We start from the raw sequence: 20,799 nt of genomic DNA on the forward strand, positions 1-20,799 counted from the left end.
CAGCCTTCGTTCCGACCCTGCTTCCCATATTGTGTACAACTTCATCCTGAGTCCGAAGGTGCCTGTATGTGTATTACACTTCGGAAACATTATTAGTCATGTTTTTGAGGACCTTCGGAAGATGAAGGCCCCCAACAGTTTTCATCCCTATATATACACACATGCGGGTATGTGGGTTTGCGGGCACGGATACAATATTTTCATACCCATGAGAAAAAACCTGTACCCACGGGTACAAACTCACACCCAAACCCGCACCCTATAGGGTTTTTACCCGCGAGCACGTGGGTAAAATGTGCCGGTTGCCATCCCTACGTGTGCAGTAGTAGGGGTGAGGAGGCGTTGAAGAGAGTCTAACTGCTATTTTGCTTGTGTAGTTTAGTTCGGCACACCCGCAGTCCGTGCACGCAGGAGGGCGGACCGGGTCGATCAACTAGTCCCACACACCGGATCCCCACCGACTAGGGGTGGATAACGGGCCAGCTCGGCTCGTCCTAGTTCGAGCTGGCTCGTTAAGCTAACGAGCCAGCTCGGCTCGGCTCGTTAAGGTAACGAGCCACAGAGTTAGCTTGACTCGGCTCGTTTAGCTCGCGAGCCAGAGCAGAAAAAAATAAAATATACATAATAATTATTTTTAGTTAATTTCAAACTAATTTAACAATAGAAAATAGTAATTATACTCATAGTTTTACAAACCACGTCAATATAACACCAAAATAGCACAATTCATCACTCATTAATTCACAAGTCACATACATGTTCATCAGTTTAACCCATAATTATATTTACATAGACAAAATTAACACATAGATATAGTTCATTAATAATTAGTTTAATTTATAGGCCATAAACACCTTACATATATATAACATATTCATCAATTATTCTGTAAATGATATGCATATAGTTTCGTTTTGCTGGAATATAGTAGCTTGTTTAGCTCGCGAGCTGGCTTTTTAACGAACCGAGCCAGCTCGTTAGCGAACCGAGCCGGCTCGTTAGCAAACTGAGCTAGGATGTCAGCTCAGCTCGTGAAAAAAATTAAACGAGCCGATCCGAATCGAACCGAGCTGATTATGAACCGAGCGAGCTAGCGAGTCATGAGCATTTCTTCCAGCACTATCGCCGACGAGAGAGCGTAGGCGCAGGCGCGCAGTCACCGCTCGCCACCGACGCCGTGGCAGAAATCCTTGCCCCGCGCCGATTCACAAGGCACAGACGTTCCGGGCCCATCCTTTTATCCCCACATGTCAGTGGTCTCTTCTAACTTTTCTCTGGGGCCCACTCCACAAGGCAGCAATGATATGACATCCCTCGTGCCATTCGGGCCCGCTCGCCAGTCACCCGCGTCTGAGAGAGGAGAGAGGAGAGAGAGAGACCACCTCCTCCGCTTCCGCTCTCCTCTCTTTCTGACTCTTGACTCGACCGCTCCTGTTCGCCGCTCCGCCATCGCCGGCGACCACTCCGGCGACGCTGCGTCTCCGGCGACCCCACCGACGCCTGTCCCAGCGACCCCATTCCTCCGATCCCCGCCTCACGCCCTGCGCTCTCCCGGCTAGGGTTCGTGCTCCTGCCCGGATCCACCCCGCCTCCTCGCGCCCCCGTTCGCGCGCGCCGATCGGCAGGCTGCGGGCCGCCGCCGCTGCGCGAGCTAGCGGGCGTCGGATCCATCGATCCGCGCGGCCTCCGCGGCCGTCATGGACGACTTCGAGGGCCTGCTGGCCCGCGACTTCGGCCTCCGCCCGCAGGGGAAGGCCGCGCCCATGTCGGCCGCCCGCTCCTCGGGGCCCTCCGGATCTGCCTGGGCCAATACCAGATCCGCCGCCGCCCCCTCCTACGACGAGCTCTTCGGGTCCGCCCCGCCACTGCCCAAGGCCACGCCGTCGCCGTCGCCGTCGCTCGACCACATCTTCGACTCGTTCAAGGAGCCCGCTTCCACCGCGCCGCCGCCTAAGCCGAAGCACTCGTCCATGCCGGTGTTCGACAAGCCGGTCTACGACGACGACATCTTTGTCGGGGTCCCTGGGGTCAAGAGCTCCTCGGCGCGCTACGACGATGTGTTCGGGGGAAGCCATAGCCGCGAGGCGCCTCCAGCGTTCGATGACCTGCTCGGTGGATTTGGTAAGAGCTCACAGGTGAGGGAAGAGGTGGATGACAAGAGGAAACAAGAGGCAGCTATGGGGCCAGCGGCGGGTACTGGGTTTGATTATTTGATCCCAGGCTTTGGCGGGAGGAGCTCCCCGCGGCAAAGGTGACTACTTTCTTTTATGCATTTCAATGTGCATGGGACTGATAGACGTTACGGTATCCATATGTGCTGAGGTCTAGGATTGGATATACATGTAACGTAGTTAGTTCGATCAATTGAACCGGAAGATTTTGTCGGTATTTGGTGACTATAGGATCATGTGGCTGTTGGTAGAGTTGGATCAAATATTTCTGGCTCATTTGTTGAATGTTTTGACAATTAGATTCTAGCCTTATTATGCCCAATGTTCAGTTTGGTAATCCATACCAGTTAGTAAAGCATTTATGATGTACGTTATACATAGAGTTTTGCGCCGCAAAAGTTGTCAGTTTTCCTCAGTTACGATATGTATTTAATATTTATCCTATTTTGAGAATTAATAACCTATTAGATTATGATAATATGATGGGCTTGGGTTCATGTTTATCTAAATACCTTAGTGCTGTAATGCTTGCAATTTTATCCGCTATTCATCCAAGTCAATGCATAAAGGATTGATTAGTCATATCGATGTCCATGCACCTTATCAGAAAATCCTTTTGCACTGTTAGTGTTGACTTCCTGGACCTCTACTGGTATATAATGTATGTTAGGTTTATTTAGGTATTTTATGCTGATTCTAGTACATATGCTAGGTCATCAACAAATTTGATTGTGAATTGTATTATACTTTTGTGATATCCATGTTTGATACTTGCTTGTGTGATGATAGGTCTGCTTATTTTTTAGGTAGCATGACAAGAGGTTTTCACAGTTTTGATTAACTTGACATTGTAGTTGATGTTATGTTGTTGGTGGAGCACTGATGAATTGGTTTCATGGGTTTGTGCTTTTTGTGTACTAGTTGAGATGGATTGAGTGAAAAAGTTATGTCTCTATATGGATTTAAAGCTGAAATTAAACTGGAGTGGATAACTAGAGTTAAATATTGCTTTCAGGCCCGATAAATATGCAAAGTGTTGCTCGAGTGGCAGATATCTGTAACTTTAGACACTATGGGTATCAATATTATCTTGTATACTTGGTTATACGTTGAGAATTGTTACTGATGTCAAGTTTGCTTTGAAATTTAGTTCTACATTTCTGAGACTTGACAACATCTATCAAAGATTGCAATTACCAACCTTATTGAGGAAAGTTATTGGGCGTGTTCGGCTGGCTACAAGCCGACACTGTTGCAGCTGTTTGGACTGCTGCAGCTGCAATCCATAGAGAGAAAAATACTGTAGAAGCCGCAGCCGCAGCCGGATTGCAGCCGCAGCAAGCCGCAGCGAACAAGCTGATTGCTTACATGCTACCCATACAAATTTTAAGATTGCACAATATAAACACTAGACGTATTTCCATGGAACAATAAGTTTTATTATATACGGCTCATATAATGAAGTATTCTATTTGTAATTTGCTTTGACATTTCTGTTCCAATTTATTTAGATTTCATGACATACCCAATTAAGGCATTGTGCTGGGCATATGTGGCCTCATATGTTTTTAAACAATTTGATTCTTTGTTTCTTAATCAACAATTTCTTGAAAAGAGTCACCAATTACAATAATAATATTACAAGTGGAATGGGTTCAAGTGCTCCATAGTGCCAAAGTTTGTTTCGTTATGATGTATTTTGACATTTGAATCTCAGACATGCTTAGGAACTACTTAATTGAATTTATGGGATAACAGGTTACCTAATGTGTTTGGTAAAAATAATATTTTTCTGCATTTACGACAATGATTGCCCTTTTGTGCAATTTCATGTACTTCTAAACATGTTCACATTATTAACATGTCTATTTATTAACTTCAGGGATACTGTTGGTGCAAAACAACAGAAGATTTCCATGTCAACATCTAAGCAACCAGCTAGCTTAAGCGACCCCTTTGTTGTTCTCGAAACAACTTCATCCTCAGCCCATCCATTCGCAGATCCCTTGGATGAATTTGGTAAAGCTGCAAAATATCAAGGGAAAAGCCGTGAAAGTACTAACGTTGGGAGCAATCTGTTTGAGGATTCAAGCACTTCCATCCAGGCTCCAAAATCTGAACCTATTTTTACCTCAGAGGTGGACAATGGCTTGAAAGATAAGAATGAGTCTAGCAGAGCCCGAGACGCAAATCCTGTACAGAGTTTTTCTAAAGGAAACTCCTCCCAACAACCTTCTGTAGAGGATTTTGAAAATATCTTTTCTAAGCCGCAGTCTGCCAGATATGCTGATGTCCATGTTGACATTGGCTCAGATAAATATAGTGGGAATGGTATAAACGACCAGTCACCTAGATCTGATGAATCCGAAGATGAGATATGGCTTACAGCTTCTGAGATTCCCCTCTTCACACAGCCAACTAGTGCCCCACCACCTTCAAGGCCACCACCACCTCTTGCAGCTAAGCAAAAAAAACATGGATCAAAATCAAAAAGAAAAGATGATGAACATCTAAAGCAGTCTAGGAAAAACAATGATCATCAAAGAAGTTCGTCAAATCATGCTGGTGTTTCTACAGTAGATGAACTAGAAGATTTTGCCATGGGTAAGCCTCAGAGTGTGCATGCTTTAAATGCGGAAGAATTTGAGAGAAGTACAGCAGCAGCAGCATCTGCAGCTGCTATGAAAGAGGCCATGGATAAAGCAGAGGCAAAGTTCAAACATGCAAAGGAGGTACGAGAGAGAGAGCGTGATGCGAAGATTAGAAATAGAGAACAACGGGAACAAGATAGTGTAACAAGGTCGTATGCCCAGGATCGTGAGGACAAAGAGAGAAAGGAAAGACTAGAACAAGAAAGAGAGATGAAGCAAAATGAGGAAAAGGAAAGAGAGCAAAGAAGACTTGAAGAGGAAAGAGAACTTGAGCGACATAAAGAAAGAGAAAGAGCTAGGCAAGCAGTGGAGAGGGCTACAAAGGAGGCACGGGAAAGAGCAGCTGTTGAAGCTCGTGCAAAAGCGGAGAGAGAGGCACGCCAACGTTCAGAACGTGCTGCTGTGCAAAGAGCCCAACAGGAAGCACGTGAGAGGGCAGCAGTGGAGGCTAAAGAGCGAGCAGAGAGGGCTACTGCAGAAGCAAAGGAAAGGGCTGCTGCTGAAGGTAAGGAAAAAGCTGCTAGTCAAGCCAGGGATAGGGCTGCAGCAGAAAGAGCTGCTGTGGAGAGAGCTCAGCAAGAAGCGAGGAAGAGAGCTGAACGAGCAGCAGTGGAAAGGGCTGCTGCTGAGGCTCGGGAAAGACAGGCTGCTGCTGCAAGAGATAAAACGAGCAAACCAGATGATCTAGAGTCCTTCTTTGGTATGGGTGCTCGAGCTAATAGTGCTCCGAAGCAAAGGGCTCCGACTGTGGTGACTACTCCACCAAAATTTTCATTCCAATTTTTTATTCATCGCAATTTCCTCACTGTTCTTTTTCTAATCGCGGAATTATTAGGACTCTATGTTTCATTCTCAAACGCAAAATAGAGGGAGTTCCACTTCGACATCAATGAAAAAGGCATCATCAACAACAAATATTGCTGATGACTTGTCTGCGATATTTGGAGGAGGTACTGATTGTTCGAGAAGATGGTACTGAATCTTGGGATACCAGTGTCCGTCGACACATGTAACTAACTCTGTGTTTGATTTATTTATTATTTTAGCTCCTACATCAGAAGAATTTCAAGAAGTAGATGGGGAGAGCGAAGAAAGAAGACGCGCTAGGATGGAACGGCATCAAAGAACTCGTGAACGAGCGGTAATGTGCTAGAGCATTAACTAAAATAGTCATCTTATGTAGCTTTCTAGCACCACAATTTAATATCTATGGATACGTCTATATTCCTGGATACCTACCCCAATTTGGTTGAGACTAAAATGCTTTGTTGCTTTTGTTGTTGGTGATGTTTTGCATGCTTGTATGTTCCTGCTTACATTTTGTTTTAAGCATATTTTTTAGGATAAAGAAATTGCAATTCTCGTTTTTTATTAGTTACCTTACCTATACTCACAGGCAAAGGCTTTGGCTGAGAAGAATGAACGCGACATGCAGCAACAAAGAGAGCAGGCTGAAAGACATGTAAGTACCCTGTTGTAACTCGTAAATACATCTTAAATTCATAATGCTGACAATCTACATCATTAACATATAATTTGTCCTTCTAATGCACTTTATTGGCTGCTAGTGACTAGTTCCTCACTTCGTTGAGTTTGTTCAAATTGTTTTGTCTGATAATTCCAGAGGCTTGCGGAAACACTGGACTTTGAGATTAAGCGCTGGGCTGCTGGAAAAGAAGGCAATTTGCGTGCATTGCTATCAACTTTACAATATGTGAGTTAGATTGAAGCATTTCACTCTCATTCATTTTACTAGTTCTCCGTTATGTGGGCATTACACTTTGATAGGAACTGGCATTAAGGTCTTTAGCTGTCTACTCAAACATATGATTGTTTCATCCAGTTTGTGATTTTATACAAATCACAATTCATTTCTTACCGTGGACGCATCATGATCACCATATCGTGCCTCTAGTCCAAGTTAGGCTATGTGGCTCTTATATAGGCAGTTAGGCACTCAGATTCACTGGTAGTATTTTTGGCTTCAAGTTTCAAGCAATATTATAAAGCATTGACAGAAGTAATGTTTGCCTTTCGAGACATACCATATCAACAAAATGTTCGGTTGTGGCCTTGTGGGTAATACTTGAAACAAGAATTGTACGTGATGCCATTGCTTTAAAGACATAACCTATATTTAATTTGTAGAAGTATTTTTTTAATTAGAAGAAATGTCGATGACATTCTATTTTAATTTGTTTATTCTTTCTGAACAGGTTCTTTGGCCAGAATGTGGGTGGCAACCTGTATCCCTCACTGATTTGATCACTGCTGCTGCTGTTAAAAAAGTGTACAGAAAAGCAACACTGTGTATCCATCCTGACAAGGTGCAGCAAAAGGGTGCAAATCTCCAACAGAAATATATCGCTGAGAAGGTTTTTGATCTCCTTAAGGTTTGTATTGCCCTCAACGTTTGCTCCAGCTTACTGTTCACACAACAACATGATATTATTGTTCAACCCTGTTTTTTTCCTTGGCCATGCGCTATGGTTTCAAGAGATTAAAAACTAGTTTTTTTTGACATAAAGAAACATATGTGCTAGATAGGTGTAACCTGTTTTGCTGAACACGGGTCTTTTCACATTTACTGTTCAGATTCTGTTAATATTTTCAATTATTACATGTGTGGTCCATGGAAACAAACTTGGGTTGCCTTTATAGTTTGATGTGATCTGTGGCACATGGCACAACCGAATGTTTATTGCAACAATGGTTGTGTCAGCCTGGACCACCATCTGGTTGGTGCCTGGGAAGTACCTGATGTGTACTCCTGTTCTGCCTACAGCCAAATCAATGTTAATCGAAGTAATGATCGGTTATCCTGCTTCATACTCTAGTAGTCTAGTCATTGAAGTAATGGGAAAAAAAATTTAGTAGAAATACAACACCTACCGGTTGGGATAACTTCACTGCACTGTGCTAATAACTGGAACTTTCTGTGTCTCTAGTTGACGTATCAAACTAACTTCAGTATTTCTGACCCGTGCTTAAATTAAACAGGAGGCGTGGAACAAACTCAACTCTGAAGAGCTCTTCTAAACAGCCTCACGACTGAACATAGGGTCGCCCCTCAGGGTCTGCACAAGGTACTCTCGGAAGAAACTCACAAGCTGGAGTGGCTTGAGGTTGGTCGGGGGGAACCATGAAGCGACCAAGCGAAACCTGAGCTATGGTTGTTGTAATCACCGATGTTTGTTTCACTCCCCCAATTTTCTTTCCCAACTGTATGCTGATTCAATCACAACTCACAGAGACATGTGGCAGCTGCCCAAGCTGGACCTCATCCAGTAGGCCAGAAGGTGTAGTATTTATCCTGGGCTGTATGCACCGTCAGAGCGGGGGTTTTCTTAGGCCAGTGTTGTGGTTATAGATTAGGTACAGGTTTTTTTTAAGCATGGAGAGACGTTTTACTAGATAATGATGAATGTTGCTTGTCTGATGCCATTGGCATCGTGGCAAGTTCGGTTGTCTTGTTTATAGTCAATTTCTGGAACATCACTTGACCTATACTCTGATTCCTGTTTTCTTTTACTCTTGTACAAAGTTGCTGGTCGATTTTGATTGCTTGTATTGTAATCATGTTTGGACGTTTACGGGTTCAGTGGAATAGTTTCCGGGTTCGTCATTTTCATTTGGTACACAAGATCAAGCAGCGAACCCTATATATTTGGGTTCCATGATCATGTGTCCCCTCCTTTTTTTACAATGGCAGTGCGACAATACCCCTTTAGAGCTTGTTCGGTTCTACTCTTTAGAGCTTGTTCGGTTCTACTCCAATCCATATGGGTTGAGGGGGATTAAGGGCCTGTTCGGCAGCTCAAGAATGAATCCAGGCTAGGAACAGTTACAAGCCAGGATTCAGTGAATCCGGCCCTTTCACTTGTTCCGGACATGTAATTAATCCGGCTGGAATAAATCAAGAGAAGCAATTTTTATCTGTTTGGTAGCAAAGGATTGAATCATGTCACTTCAGTTGAAAGAAATCAAATTTTCAGCCACACACTGACAGCGGTAGTAGGCGATGTCGGACCACAACAAAAAATTGTGATAAATTTTTTTTATCCAACTCTGGTATCATTCCTGTACTATGATAGGCATCATTCCTTTTGAATCTTAGGCTCCACCATGATGGAAGGGCACCAGCAGACAACAAATGCAGGATTACTGTGTACAATGAAATAAGCACAGTGTTGTTGAAAGTCCCATTGACAACCATCCTATGATCTCCACCTCTAGCTTTGAGCACCAAACTTTGTACAAAGGACCTAAATACAGAGCCTGGAGGCTGAGGCGTAGACATTGGTGGAATAAAACATATTACCAAGCTGCAAAGTTCACGATGCATCTCCTCAATCTGAAAAGAAAATAGCAGCATGTGAGTATATGATAAGAGAGGAGGGAGAGAGCTTTAGATACCTACTAGCAATAGCACGTTAAAGTATTCTATTAACCAAATGGCAAAGTTAAATCACAGGCAACCGAGTCAAGAAAAAATCATGTCTTGTCAGCTTGTTGACCCTCATATCGGTGTCATGCACTAATGCCTTCCAAGGACATGGGCAAAGGGTATTGAAAGGTTAACCCCAAAAGCACAAAGCATGAACTTCAAATGAATTGGGCAACATACAAGTATAGAAAATAGAAGGTAGCAAAAGCATAAGTTCCTAAAGCAATAATATCCAATCACAACAGTGCACTGTAGATTCCTGCACGTAGTATTGGTAAAAATCAAACGATCGTCCATGCTCTTACTGGTGCCTTGACGTAATGCGTAAGAAGGGAGAAACGACTCATACCGAAAGTTCTCAAAGGGGAAGCATCACCGATTGATCACCCAAACCTGTCCAAACAAATGGAACAATTAGATTGGAATATAAAGGTCCAAGTGAATATGGTTGAGTGGAAGGTAAAGACACAAATATCATACCTACTAAGCCATCTCATTTCTTAGCCAAATCAAAGCTGATTCTTGATCCGCTTCACATGCACATATGAAAGTCTCTCTATTCTCAAGTGAATATTTTTTTGTCAGGTAGAAGTTAAATAATAAAATAGACTTAAAGCAAATCATGTATCATTTCAAAAGTACAAGTAATAAGGACTAAAGTAAACCATATATATGTACAAAGAATTTAATACCTTTTGGAGTTGGTACCGGATCCCAAGAGGGAGGAGGTTCACCTTCCCCAACTATAATTGGTGTTGTAGGGATCTACATGTAACAACTCAAATAAGTAGCTGGCATACATGATTATAAAGTATACACTAAATTCTTGAAGAAAACACATGAATCTAGGCACACAAATGAATCGGGATAAATAAATCTACGCAGGACAACTATAATTATGCATGCAGAGTAGTAGCTAGCAGCAAACAATAGCGTTATACTATAATTATGATTCGGGATAAATAATTCTATTTGATGTGGGGTCAAACAGAAGTGTCATGCACATCCGAATTCATTCGTTTCAGGCAGGCAACCAGTTCAAAAACATTCACCGTCCTAAATTATTGTCAATATATAAATTATAAATTATTTTGTTTTTAATATATATATCTAGATACAGTTTACATCTGAATATATAACGAATGGCTAATAATTTAAAAAGCAGTAGAGACAGTGCATTGCTGTCGACAGAGTAGTACACGCCGTTCCACTATTTGGATAACAGCTCGTTCAGAGTTTCCAGGAAGCAGCAGAAATAGATCGGAGTTTTGAACGAGTATATATATATGAGTATATCATTGTCAATAAATCGTAGTTTTGAACTAGTATATACGAGTATATCGTTGTCAAATAATCAGCAGCAACTAGAAAACCAGTATATTAATAAATAAATAAAAACTGCACAACATCAGCTAGTAACAGGGATTTCATTCCAAACTGTACTTCCTTCGTTATACGAGGACGACCTCTTCTCCGCAGGATCCGGCTCGCCCGAGCCGTTGCGCCGCCCACTCATCCTGTCCTCCACCCACTCATCCTGTCCTCCGCCCACTCATCCTGTCCGCAGCCGTTGAGCCGTTGCGCGCGCGGGCTCGGGAGTCGCCGATGCACCAAAACACAGGGACACAGTTCTTGCAGGTGGCGGCGCACTTGGTGAGAGCGGAGAGGACCGAGATCGAGGGCGACAGATTGGGGCAGCGAGAGCAGAGGATAGGAGATAGGGAAGGAAGAGAGCAGATCCTCACCGGGGAGAAGGCAGCGGGGAGGGTCGTCGTCGGGGCTGTGCGCCGCCGTCGCGCCGGTCGCGTCGAAGCCGCCGTCGCGCCGGTTGCGTCGAGCCGCCGCCGCGTCGGTCGCGTGTGTCCAGGCTTCGATCCGGAGGGTACCACACAAGGGTTGGTTCCGGGCCCTGAGGTGAAGGAAAATTTTAATCCGGGCCGGTTTCCATTCCAATTCGGGCCGAAACGAACAATATAAATAAGTTCTACCAAATTCTAAACCAGGCCCATTCGTTCCACCCGGAACAAGGCCTGGAATGGGCTGATCCTCTGAAAACGAACGAGGCCTAAGGGGGTTTCAATCCCTAGTAAGTCAAAATATCTCTAAATCCGTATCAATCCCCTCCAATCCATATGGATTGAAAATAACCGAACAAGACCTTAAGGGCTAGTTTGTGAACTCCTTTTTTCTAAGAGATTTCTAATTTTCAAAGGAAAAATGAACTAATTTTCCTTGGTAAAATGGAAATCCCTTTGGAAAATGAGGTTTCCAAACTAGTCCTAAATACTATTTCTTATAGAGGATTAGCTTCTAAGGGTATTTAGATGCTTTAGATTCAATCTTAACTACGTTACAACCTTAGATCGTCGAACATTATGAAACTGTGCAAAGAGTTAAGGAAACTTTACAATGTTACAACGAACTTCAGGACATTATTGCAATTCTTGGATTGGATGAATTATCGGAGGAGGTTCATTTAATGGTCATTTAGCCGTAGCAAGAGGATGAAAAATTAAGCGATTTTGTCAGTGCCCTAGACGCTACAACTAAACTAGACCTACGCAGAGAGGACAACCTATGGGGCCGACCTTCGAGGTGGACCAAGTCGACAAGACCCCTTTAAAGAGACAAGTAAATACGTGGCCAGGACCTTTGCCACGTGTCCCGCAAAGGAGCCCCTTGCACGCAAGCCTTCGTTAGGCTTTCTTCTGCAACAACCCTCACCAACCAGTTGGCGGGGATTGGACGCGCCACATGGCCGTGGTTGACCCCATGTCCTTAGTAGGGTTCGGTGGCGCCACGTATCGTCAGGGACCTATTGGGGGGGGCCTGGACCCCCTCTGAGGGCTCTAGACCCCATTTAGGGAGGACTCTTTCAATACTCTTGCTTCGTTGACTATTGTGTAGGGCATGGGACCCCTCGTTCCTGGGCTCCGGTAGGCCCCGACCTATGGTGGGGCCAGACACGCCATGTGTCCTTTAGGCCCCGTGACGACCCCGGTCAAAGGGGGCTCCACACGCCCCTAGCAGAGAGGGCTCTAGACGCGTCACATGGCCAGCCGTGCAAACTACAGTTGGTCAAGGAGTTAGTGGAGTTAGAAAACGTTCCACGCCTGTCCAACAGAACATGCGCGACTGTAGTAACATTGTGCCCACTCCCTAGCTGTCAATCCTCCAACAATCTGGGGCGTGGCACTATGGTAGTGTGCGCGACGTGTGCCACGACCTACCACGACCCCTATGGAGACGTGGACGGTACGCACCATGTGCTGTCACGTTCTAGGTCACCCACACCATATACCACGGTATGCACGACCCTAGTCATCCTTGGCGTGTGTCACAACCTCTAGGGCTCGTATAGCAGCATGGAGGGTCTGCTCCTCCGCCTGCAACGTCATAGGAATCTAGCATCGACTACGCGCCCCAAACATGTCGGATCACCTAGTACGGGCAGGGCATGCATATACAACACCTCAAACACTTCAATGAGACCTTGGACCGATGTCAACATAACTTACATTAATGTAGGGTGGGACTAGCGCCTGGCTTAGCCCCACCTATCACATGTAACCCCCTCTCCCTTGGTCTATAAAAGAGAGGGAGCCCCCCTATGCGGGGATCCTAGGAGATGGACTTCTCCCAGATCCCTTTCGGACATCATTTTCCTGATTTGTTCCACAACCTCATGTATTTTACATTCTCAAGCTCTCACAACCCACCTGTAATTGTGAAAGAGAAATGTGCCCTTGGGCCATTTCCTGTTGTTTTGGTGATTAAATGCTCAACACATTACTATGAACTAACACTCCTCTTATGAATATGGGCACAAGTGTTTAGAAAGCAAACTGAAGCAATCAAGTCCAAAAGATTGAGGAAAATAAGAAAAGCACTTTTGGGCTTGACATTGGGCATATTGCAAACCTCTATGAATCAAAAAGATAAAAGTATGTTTCTAGCACTTAGTCATTTGTTTAGGTGCTAACAATGTTCATTTAAGTGCTAGAGAACTTCTCAAGTTGAACCAAAATGGAGTGAAAAAGTTTGGCTAAGTTTGGCCAAACTTGGGCCAGTCTAGGGCCTCATCGGACAGTCACCTGAGACACCTTTGGGCGAGTCGAAACTGCGCTCGGGCAAGTCGTGATTGCGCTCTGGCAAATTAGGACCGCGTCTCCTGCCGAGGTTGGCCTCGGGCAAATCGGAACGACGTCTCCCTCAGAGGTTGGCCTCGGGCGAATCGGAACCTCGTCTCCCGCGAGGTTGGCCTCTGGCGAATCAGAACCGCATCTTCTGCCGAGGTTGGCCTCGAGCGAATCATAACTGCATCTCTCGCCCGGAGTTGGTCTCAGGCGATTCATGAATGCGTCGGGTGGTTGGCCTCAGGCGAATCGTGACTATGTTGGTCGAGTCGTGATTGCGTCGGACGATTGGCCTCGGGCGAGTTGTGACTGCGTCAGGCGAGTTGTGGCCTCGGGCGAGTTGTGACTTAGGTCCCTCGTGCCTTGTCCGGTATGCCATGCGACCGAAGGCATGCAATGGTCGGCTCGGCCATAGAAGGAAACAGATCACAGACAAGGAAGGTTGATTGCTTCCCAAATGAAGAACCAATGGCTCCTAGGCTCCTTGAGGCTATAAAAGGACCCCTAGGCGCCATGGAGCAGCACCGAAAAATATCACAAGAGCATACAACAACTCTGAGATTCTGCGATCATGCTTTGGTTCATTAGAGAGAGATTTGAGCGCATTTGAGTTGAGACTCTGTCGGTTTTAATTCGTGCGCTCTTTTCTTCACTTGTGTGCGTGGTCTTGCAACATTTGTGCTCTTGTGTGTGTTGCTACTTGCTCCCTTACTCTTGTTCTTGATTGTGATCATATTGAGTAAGGTGTGAGAGATTTCAACTTGTGGAGATTCCTCACAAACGGGAATATACTATAAGGAAGACAACCGTGGTACTCAAGTTTGATCTCTAGATCACTTGAAAGGGGTTGAGTGCAACCCTCGTCCATTAGGACGCCACAACGTGGAGGTAGGCCTTCTACCAAATCACGGGAATAAAACACTATGTCTCATTGTCTACTTACTTTCATTGCAATTTTGTTCTTCCTAGCTCTCCACTCCACTTTCATTATTGCTCTATTTCGATACACATCTTGTGAGAACATTTAAGTGATGAAATCCTCCTATTCTTAATTGAACTTGGTTTTAGATTTCACTAACTCCATTTATAGACCAAGTTTGTTGTTTTTAGTTAAGTTTTTGTAGGAATACCTATTCACCCCCCTCTAGGTGCTCTCAATCGGTATCAAAGTCGTTCTCTTAATCAAGTGACTAACCACCCGAAGAGATGGATCCTAAAGGCAAGAGGATTGTGATCAACGAGAAGGAGACCATCAACAACAACGAGCCAGTAGGAGAAAATCCCATCGTCTCAGGCTCAAACAACAAGAAGGACATGAAGAAGAAGAGGTGCATTAAGAAGATAATCTACTACAACAATGCGTCTTCATCTTCACCAAAGGAAAAGGAGGACGACAACTCTTCTTCCAAGAAAAAGATGGTTAACCAAAACTACTCTTTTGATTATTCCCGCATTCCGTACAACTTCAATTCTATTTTATTATCTATTCCTCTCGACAAGCCACCTCACTTTGATGGGGAATATTATTCTTTTTTGAGCCATAAAATGCGTAGTCATATATTTTCTCTTCATCCTAGCATTTGGGAAGTAGTATAAAATGGAATGCATTTTGATAGTAGTGATAATGCTATTTTTATTCATGAGCAAATTCATAAAAATACCTAGGCCACTACTATGCTTTTAGCATCTCTATGAAGGGATGAATATAACAAGGTTAGTGGCTTTGACAGTGCCGAGGAGATATGGGACACCCTCAAAATCGCTCATGAGGGAAACGACGCCACAATGATAACCAAGATGGAGCTGGTGGAAGGTGAGCTGGGGAGGTTTGCCATGAAGAAGCGTGAAGAGCCAACTAACACATATAATAGGCTCAAAACCCTACTAGTGAACAAGATCTGAAGCTACGGGAGTACAAGATGGACAGATCATGACGTTGTGCGCCTCATGCAAAAGTTATTTACTGTTGTTGATCCTCATCTTGTAAATCTTATTCGTGAGAACCCTAGGTATACCAAAATGTCGCCCGAAGAAATTCTTGGTAAGTTTGTGAGCGGGCGCATGATGGTAAAGGAAGCAAGGTACGTCGACGACATCACCAATGGACCTCTTCCTTACTACAACCCGCAACCCGTTGCACTCAAAGCAACGAGCAACAAGAAGGCACTCCCCGACAAGGTGGCAAAAGTTGAGGCGGCCGACCTTAATGATGACGAGATGGCGCTCGTGATCAAGCGCTTGAAGACTGCTTTGAAGGGGCGCAAGGACTACCCCAACAAGAACAAATCAAGGGGAAAACGTTCATGCTTCAAGTGCGATAAGTCTGGTCATTTTATTGCTCAATGTCTTGATAATGAAAATGACCAGGACCAAGACAAGAAATGGAAGAAGGAGAAGTTCTATAGAAAGAAGAAGGCCGAGGCACACATTGGCAAGAAATGGGACTCGAATTGCTCTTCATTCGACTCCGACAACAAGGACTTGCTGCCTTTGCTTGCAACAAGTCTTCTATCTTCCCCAACGACTGACAAACATGCCTTATGGCTAAGGAAAAGAAGGTACATACACATGACACTCCTAAGTACACTTCTAGTGATGAGGAATCTGATGTTGATATAGATTATATCGATCTTTTTAAGGGCCATGATAGATCTAAAGTAGACAAAATTAATGAATTAATTGGTGCCCTTAATGAAAAGGATAGGTTGCTAGAAAAGCAAGAGGATTTGCTTTATGAGGAACATGATAAAGTTGTAGAAATTGAAAAAATCTCTTGCTTTAGAAGTAGAGAAGAATGGAAGTCTTGTGTGTGATTTGTCTTCATGTCATGCTACTATTTATAGCCTAAAAATGCAAATAATGATTTAAATGCTAGAATAGAAAAGTTGAATGCCTCTAGTTTTTCTTTGGAGTATGTTTCAATTTGTACTAAATGTAAAGATCATGCTTCTACTATTGCAAAGTTGACTGATGAAATTGTTCAATTAAATGGTCAACTTAAAACTTGTAAGAATGAAGTAGAAAAAGTTAAATTTGCTAGGAATTCCTTCACCATTGGTAGACATTCCTCCATTAAGGATGGTCTTGGTTTTCATGGGGAAGCCAAGAACAAAAAGAGCCACACGATCCCTAGCTCCACTAAGGAGAAAGGGATATCACCTATGGCTAGTAGCTCACATTCTTTTCATGATAAAAAGAATCATGCTTTCATTTATACTCATGTTAAGAATGCCAAGGATACTCATCATGTTACTTGTAATGATTATTCTGCTTTACCAAAGCACCATGATGCTGTTTTTACTCCTCGCACTATGATTGCTTCATCCAGTGGTTCCTATGCTCATAATAGGAGTAGACCTATGCGCCGTGCATCTCATGTTGTTTCTCACATACCTAATAATATGAATGCATCTCATGATCCTTCTATTCTATTTCGTACTTTTGATGCTTCCTATGTCATTTATTGTAAGAATGATAGAATTGTTGCTACCAATGTGGGACCAAAATGAAAGAGAGGTAAGACATGAATTTAGGTTCCAAAATATTATGTAACTAACCTGGAAGGACCCAACACAAGTTGGGGACCTAAACCCCAAGCCTAAATTCCTTGTAGGTTTATGCATCCATGGGCTTAAGATGGATCATTGATAGCCGATGCACAAACCACATGACGGGGGAGAAAATGTTCACCTCCTACGTCAAGAATAAGGATTCCCATGACATGACCATCTTTGGAGATGGGAACCAAGGCAAGGTAAAGGAGATAGGTAAAATAGTGATTACTACTGAGCATTCTATTTCTAATGCCTTTTTGGTAGAATCGCTTGGTTATAATTTACTTTCTGTTAGCCAGTTATGTCATATGTTATATAATTGTCTATTTACAAATGTTGATGTAACTGTCTTTAGAAGAAGTGATGGTTCATTATCATTTAAAGGTGTATCTGACGGCAAGCTTTACTCAGTAGATTTTACTAAAGAGAATGTCGATCTAGATGCATGGTTACTTGCTAAGACTAACATGGGCTGGCTCTAGCATCGCTGTTTAGCACATGTTGGTATGAAGGACCTTCATAAGCTTCTAAAGGGAGAACATGTGTCAGGACTAACCAATGTATGTTTTGAGAAAGACAGACCTTGTGCAGCAGGTCAAACAGGGAAACAAGTGGGAACAACTCATCCAAGTAAGAACGAGATGACAACGTCAAGGCCATTAGAGCTTCTTCATATGGATCTCTTCGGACCCGTTGCTTAGCATCGGGGGAAGTAAGTATGGTCTTGTTATTGTTGATGACTATTCCCGCTTCACTTGTGTATTGTTTTTGCAGGATAAATCTAAAACCCAAGAAAACCCTCAAGCGCTTCTTAAGGCGGACACAAAATGAGTTTGAGCTAAAGGTAAAGAAGATAAGAAGCGGTAACAGATCAGAATTCAAGAATCTTCAAGTGGAGGAATATCTTGAGGAGGAAGGAATCAAGCACGAGTTCTTCGCTCCCTATACTCCACAACAAAATGGTGTAGTGGAGCTGAAGAACCGGACGCTCATCGATATGACAAGAACGCTGCTGGGAGAATACATGACACCAGAGCGGTTTTGGTCGGAAGACATGAATACGGCCTGCCAAGCCATAAACCACCTCTATCTTCATCACCTCCTCAAGAAGACGACATATGAGCTTCTAACCGGTAACAAACCCAATGTTTCTTATTTTCGTGTATTTGGGAGCAAATGCTACATCTTGGTTAAGAAAGGTAGACATTGAAAGTTTGCTCCCAAAGCCGTTGAAGGGGTTTTACTTGGTTATGATTCAAATACAAAGGCATATAGGGTCTTCAACAAATCTTTGGGTTTAGTTGAAGTCACTAGTGATGTTGTATTTGATGAGACTAATGGCTCTCCAAGAGAGCAAGTTGATCTTGATGCAAACGAGGTTCCAACGTCCAAAATGAGGACTATGGTGATAGGCGATGTGCGACCGCAGCAACACCAAGTACAAGATCAACCTTCTTCCTCAACGATGGTCCAATCCCCAACTCAAGATGAGGAACAGGTACCTCAAGACGACGACATGAATCAAGGGGGATCACAAGAACAAGAAGAAAATGAGGAGGAAGAAGTACCACATGCACCTCCAAACCAACTCCACACCAATATTCAAAGGGATCATCCGGTGGATCAAATCCTTGGTGACATCAGCAAGGGAGTTACTACGCGTTCACATATTGCTAATTTTTGTGAGCACTACTCCTTTGTTTCTTCTATTGAGCCTTTCAGGGTAGAAGAAGCCTTGTAGGGTCTGAACTTGGTGTTGGCCATGCAGGAGGAGCTAAACAACTTCAAGAGAAATGAAGTATGGAGTTTGGTTCCACGTCCTAAACAAAATGTTGTGGGAACCAAGTGGGCGTTCTACAACAAACAAGACGAGTACGGGGTGGTGACAAGAAACAAGGCGAGACTTATGGCAAAAGGATATGCCCAAGTCGCAGGTTTGGATTTTGAGGAGACTTTGCTCCTGTATCTAGGCTTGAGTCTATTTGCATACTATTAGCCTATGCTGCTCACCATTGTTTTAAGCGCTATCAAATGGATGTGAAGAGCACCTTCCTCAATGGGCCAAAAACGGAGGAGGCGTACATGGAGCAACCCCTGGATTCAAGGATGATAGGTACCCTGACATGTGTATAAGCTCTCTAAGGCGCTCTATGGTCTTAAGAAAGCCCCAAGAGCATGGTATGAATGCCTTAGAGATTTCCTTATTTCTAATGCTTTCAAGGTCGGAAAGCTGATCCTACTCTTTTTACTAAGACTTGCAATGGCGATTTGTTTGTATGCCAAATATATGATGATGACATAATATTTGGTTCTACTAATCAAAAGTCATGTGAGGAGTTTAGCAGGGTAATGATGCAGAAATTCGAGATGTCCATGATGGGAGAGTTGACTTACTTCCTCGGATCTCATGTGAAGCAACTCAAAGAAGGGACATTCATCTCTCAAATGAAGTACACACAAGATAACTTAAAGAAGTTTGGGATGAAGGACATAAAGCCTGCTAAGACGCCAATGGGAACTGACGAACATATGGACCTGAACGCGGGTGGTAAGTCTATAGATCAAAATGTATACTGGTTTATGATAGGATCCTTGCTTTATCTTTGTGCAAGTAGACTGAATATTATGCTTTCTGTTTTCATATGTGCTAGATTTGAATCCAATCCCAAGGAATGTCACCTTGTGGCTGTGAAGCACATTCTTCGATATTTAGTTCATACGCCTTATATCAGGCTCTAGTATCCTAAAGGGTCAACCTTTGACTTGATTGGATATTCAGACTCCGATTATGTCGGGTGCAAGGTTGATAGGAAGAGCAGTTTAAGGACTTGTCATTTACTGGGAAGGTTCCTAGTGTCTTGGAGCTCAAAGAAACAAACATCCGTTGCCCTATCCACCACCGAGACCAAGTATATTGCCGCAGGTTAGTGTTGCGCACAACTACTTTGGATAAGTTAAACCCTATGGGACTTTGGCTACAATTTGAGCAAAGTCCCACTCCTATGTGATAATGAGAGTGCAATCTGCTTGGTGGATAATCCCATTGAACACAATCACACTAAGCACATAGACATCTGGCATCACTTTCTGAGAGACCACCAGCAAATGGGAGATATCAATGTTTGCCATGTTAGCACCAATCACCGGCTAGCCAATATCTTCACAAAGCCTTTAGATGAGAAAATGTTTTGTAAGCTGTGTAGTGAGCTAAATGTTCTAGATTCATAGAACTTGGATTGATCTATAGCATAAATGTACTTTTATGCTTTGATCATGTTATTTTGAGCTTAATTGTCTTTATTGCTTATTTTGGTGCTCAAGTTGTAGAATGTTAGCCCTGGACCTCACAAGTCCTTGTGCAAATAATGCATATGTTTAGGGGGAGGATATGCTACAACTTGACCCTTTGAGACTAATATGTTTGCTTAGTCCACTGCATAATTGTATCAATGAACCTTGCTCAAGTTGCCTTCTTGCTCTTAAATTCGCAATTTTTGGTGAGGCAATGAGGTTTAAGGCCACTAGTTTCTCTATTTTGGTGCTTAATGCCAAAGGGGGAGAAATTAAGCTCAAATCAACTGGATTAACCACCACTTGTGTATTTCAAAAAGTATTATGTTCTAAACTTGTCTTTTTGATCAAAACCCTCTTAATAGGAAGAGGAGCCCTCTGATTGCAAAACTACTCTATTGTGGGGGGAGAAATCTTCATTATGGGAAAAGAGGGAGCTTTTGGATTCTTGATCAAAACTGTCTTGAAAAATGTCTTGATTAGCAAAACTAAAGTGTTTTTGACTTAAAAGTGAGAAAATGAACTTGTTTTGTGAAAATAAACGAAGTG

General features: G+C 43.4%; 1 protein-coding gene and 1 pseudogene across 2 annotated transcripts; one reads left to right on the forward strand and one right to left on the reverse strand.

Moving 5' to 3' along the window:
• Positions 1-1,092: 1,092 nt before the first annotated feature.
• LOC103650566 (auxilin-related protein 1) lies at positions 1,093-8,413 on the forward strand. Its single transcript, XM_008676139.4, has 8 exons — positions 1,093-2,251; positions 4,054-5,572; positions 5,658-5,772; positions 5,869-5,963; positions 6,219-6,284; positions 6,447-6,536; positions 7,039-7,215; positions 7,823-8,413. Exons 1-8 carry the CDS (start codon positions 1,698-1,700, stop codon positions 7,859-7,861), a joined length of 2,655 nt encoding a protein of 884 aa, XP_008674361.1. The 5' UTR covers positions 1,093-1,697; the 3' UTR covers positions 7,862-8,413.
• A 433-nt stretch (positions 8,414-8,846) lies between these two features.
• On the reverse strand, positions 8,847-11,115 carry LOC100381810 (E3 ubiquitin-protein ligase pseudogene; annotated as a pseudogene). Its single transcript, NR_169023.1, has 4 exons — positions 11,015-11,115; positions 9,962-10,034; positions 9,750-9,825; positions 8,847-9,662 (listed from the first exon to the last, which is right to left on the reverse strand). The product of NR_169023.1 is annotated as an E3 ubiquitin-protein ligase pseudogene (transcript).
• Positions 11,116-20,799: the final 9,684 nt, after the last annotated feature.

This window comes from Zea mays, chromosome 3 (genome assembly GCF_902167145.1).
Source record: "Zea mays cultivar B73 chromosome 3, Zm-B73-REFERENCE-NAM-5.0, whole genome shotgun sequence".
Taxonomy (NCBI): Eukaryota; Viridiplantae; Streptophyta; class Magnoliopsida; order Poales; family Poaceae; genus Zea; species Zea mays.

Coding starts and splice junctions, on each gene's coding strand:
- LOC103650566 (XM_008676139.4), top strand. CDS start 1,698: ATGGACGACTTCGAGGGCCTGCTGGCCCGCGACTTCGGCCTCCGCCCG. Junction 5,964..6,218: donor AAAGAACTCGTGAACGAGCG/GTAATGTGCTAG, acceptor CTATACTCACAG/GCAAAGGCTTTGGCTGAGAA. Junction 7,216..7,822: donor AGGTTTTTGATCTCCTTAAG/GTTTGTATTGCC, acceptor TAAATTAAACAG/GAGGCGTGGAACAAACTCAA.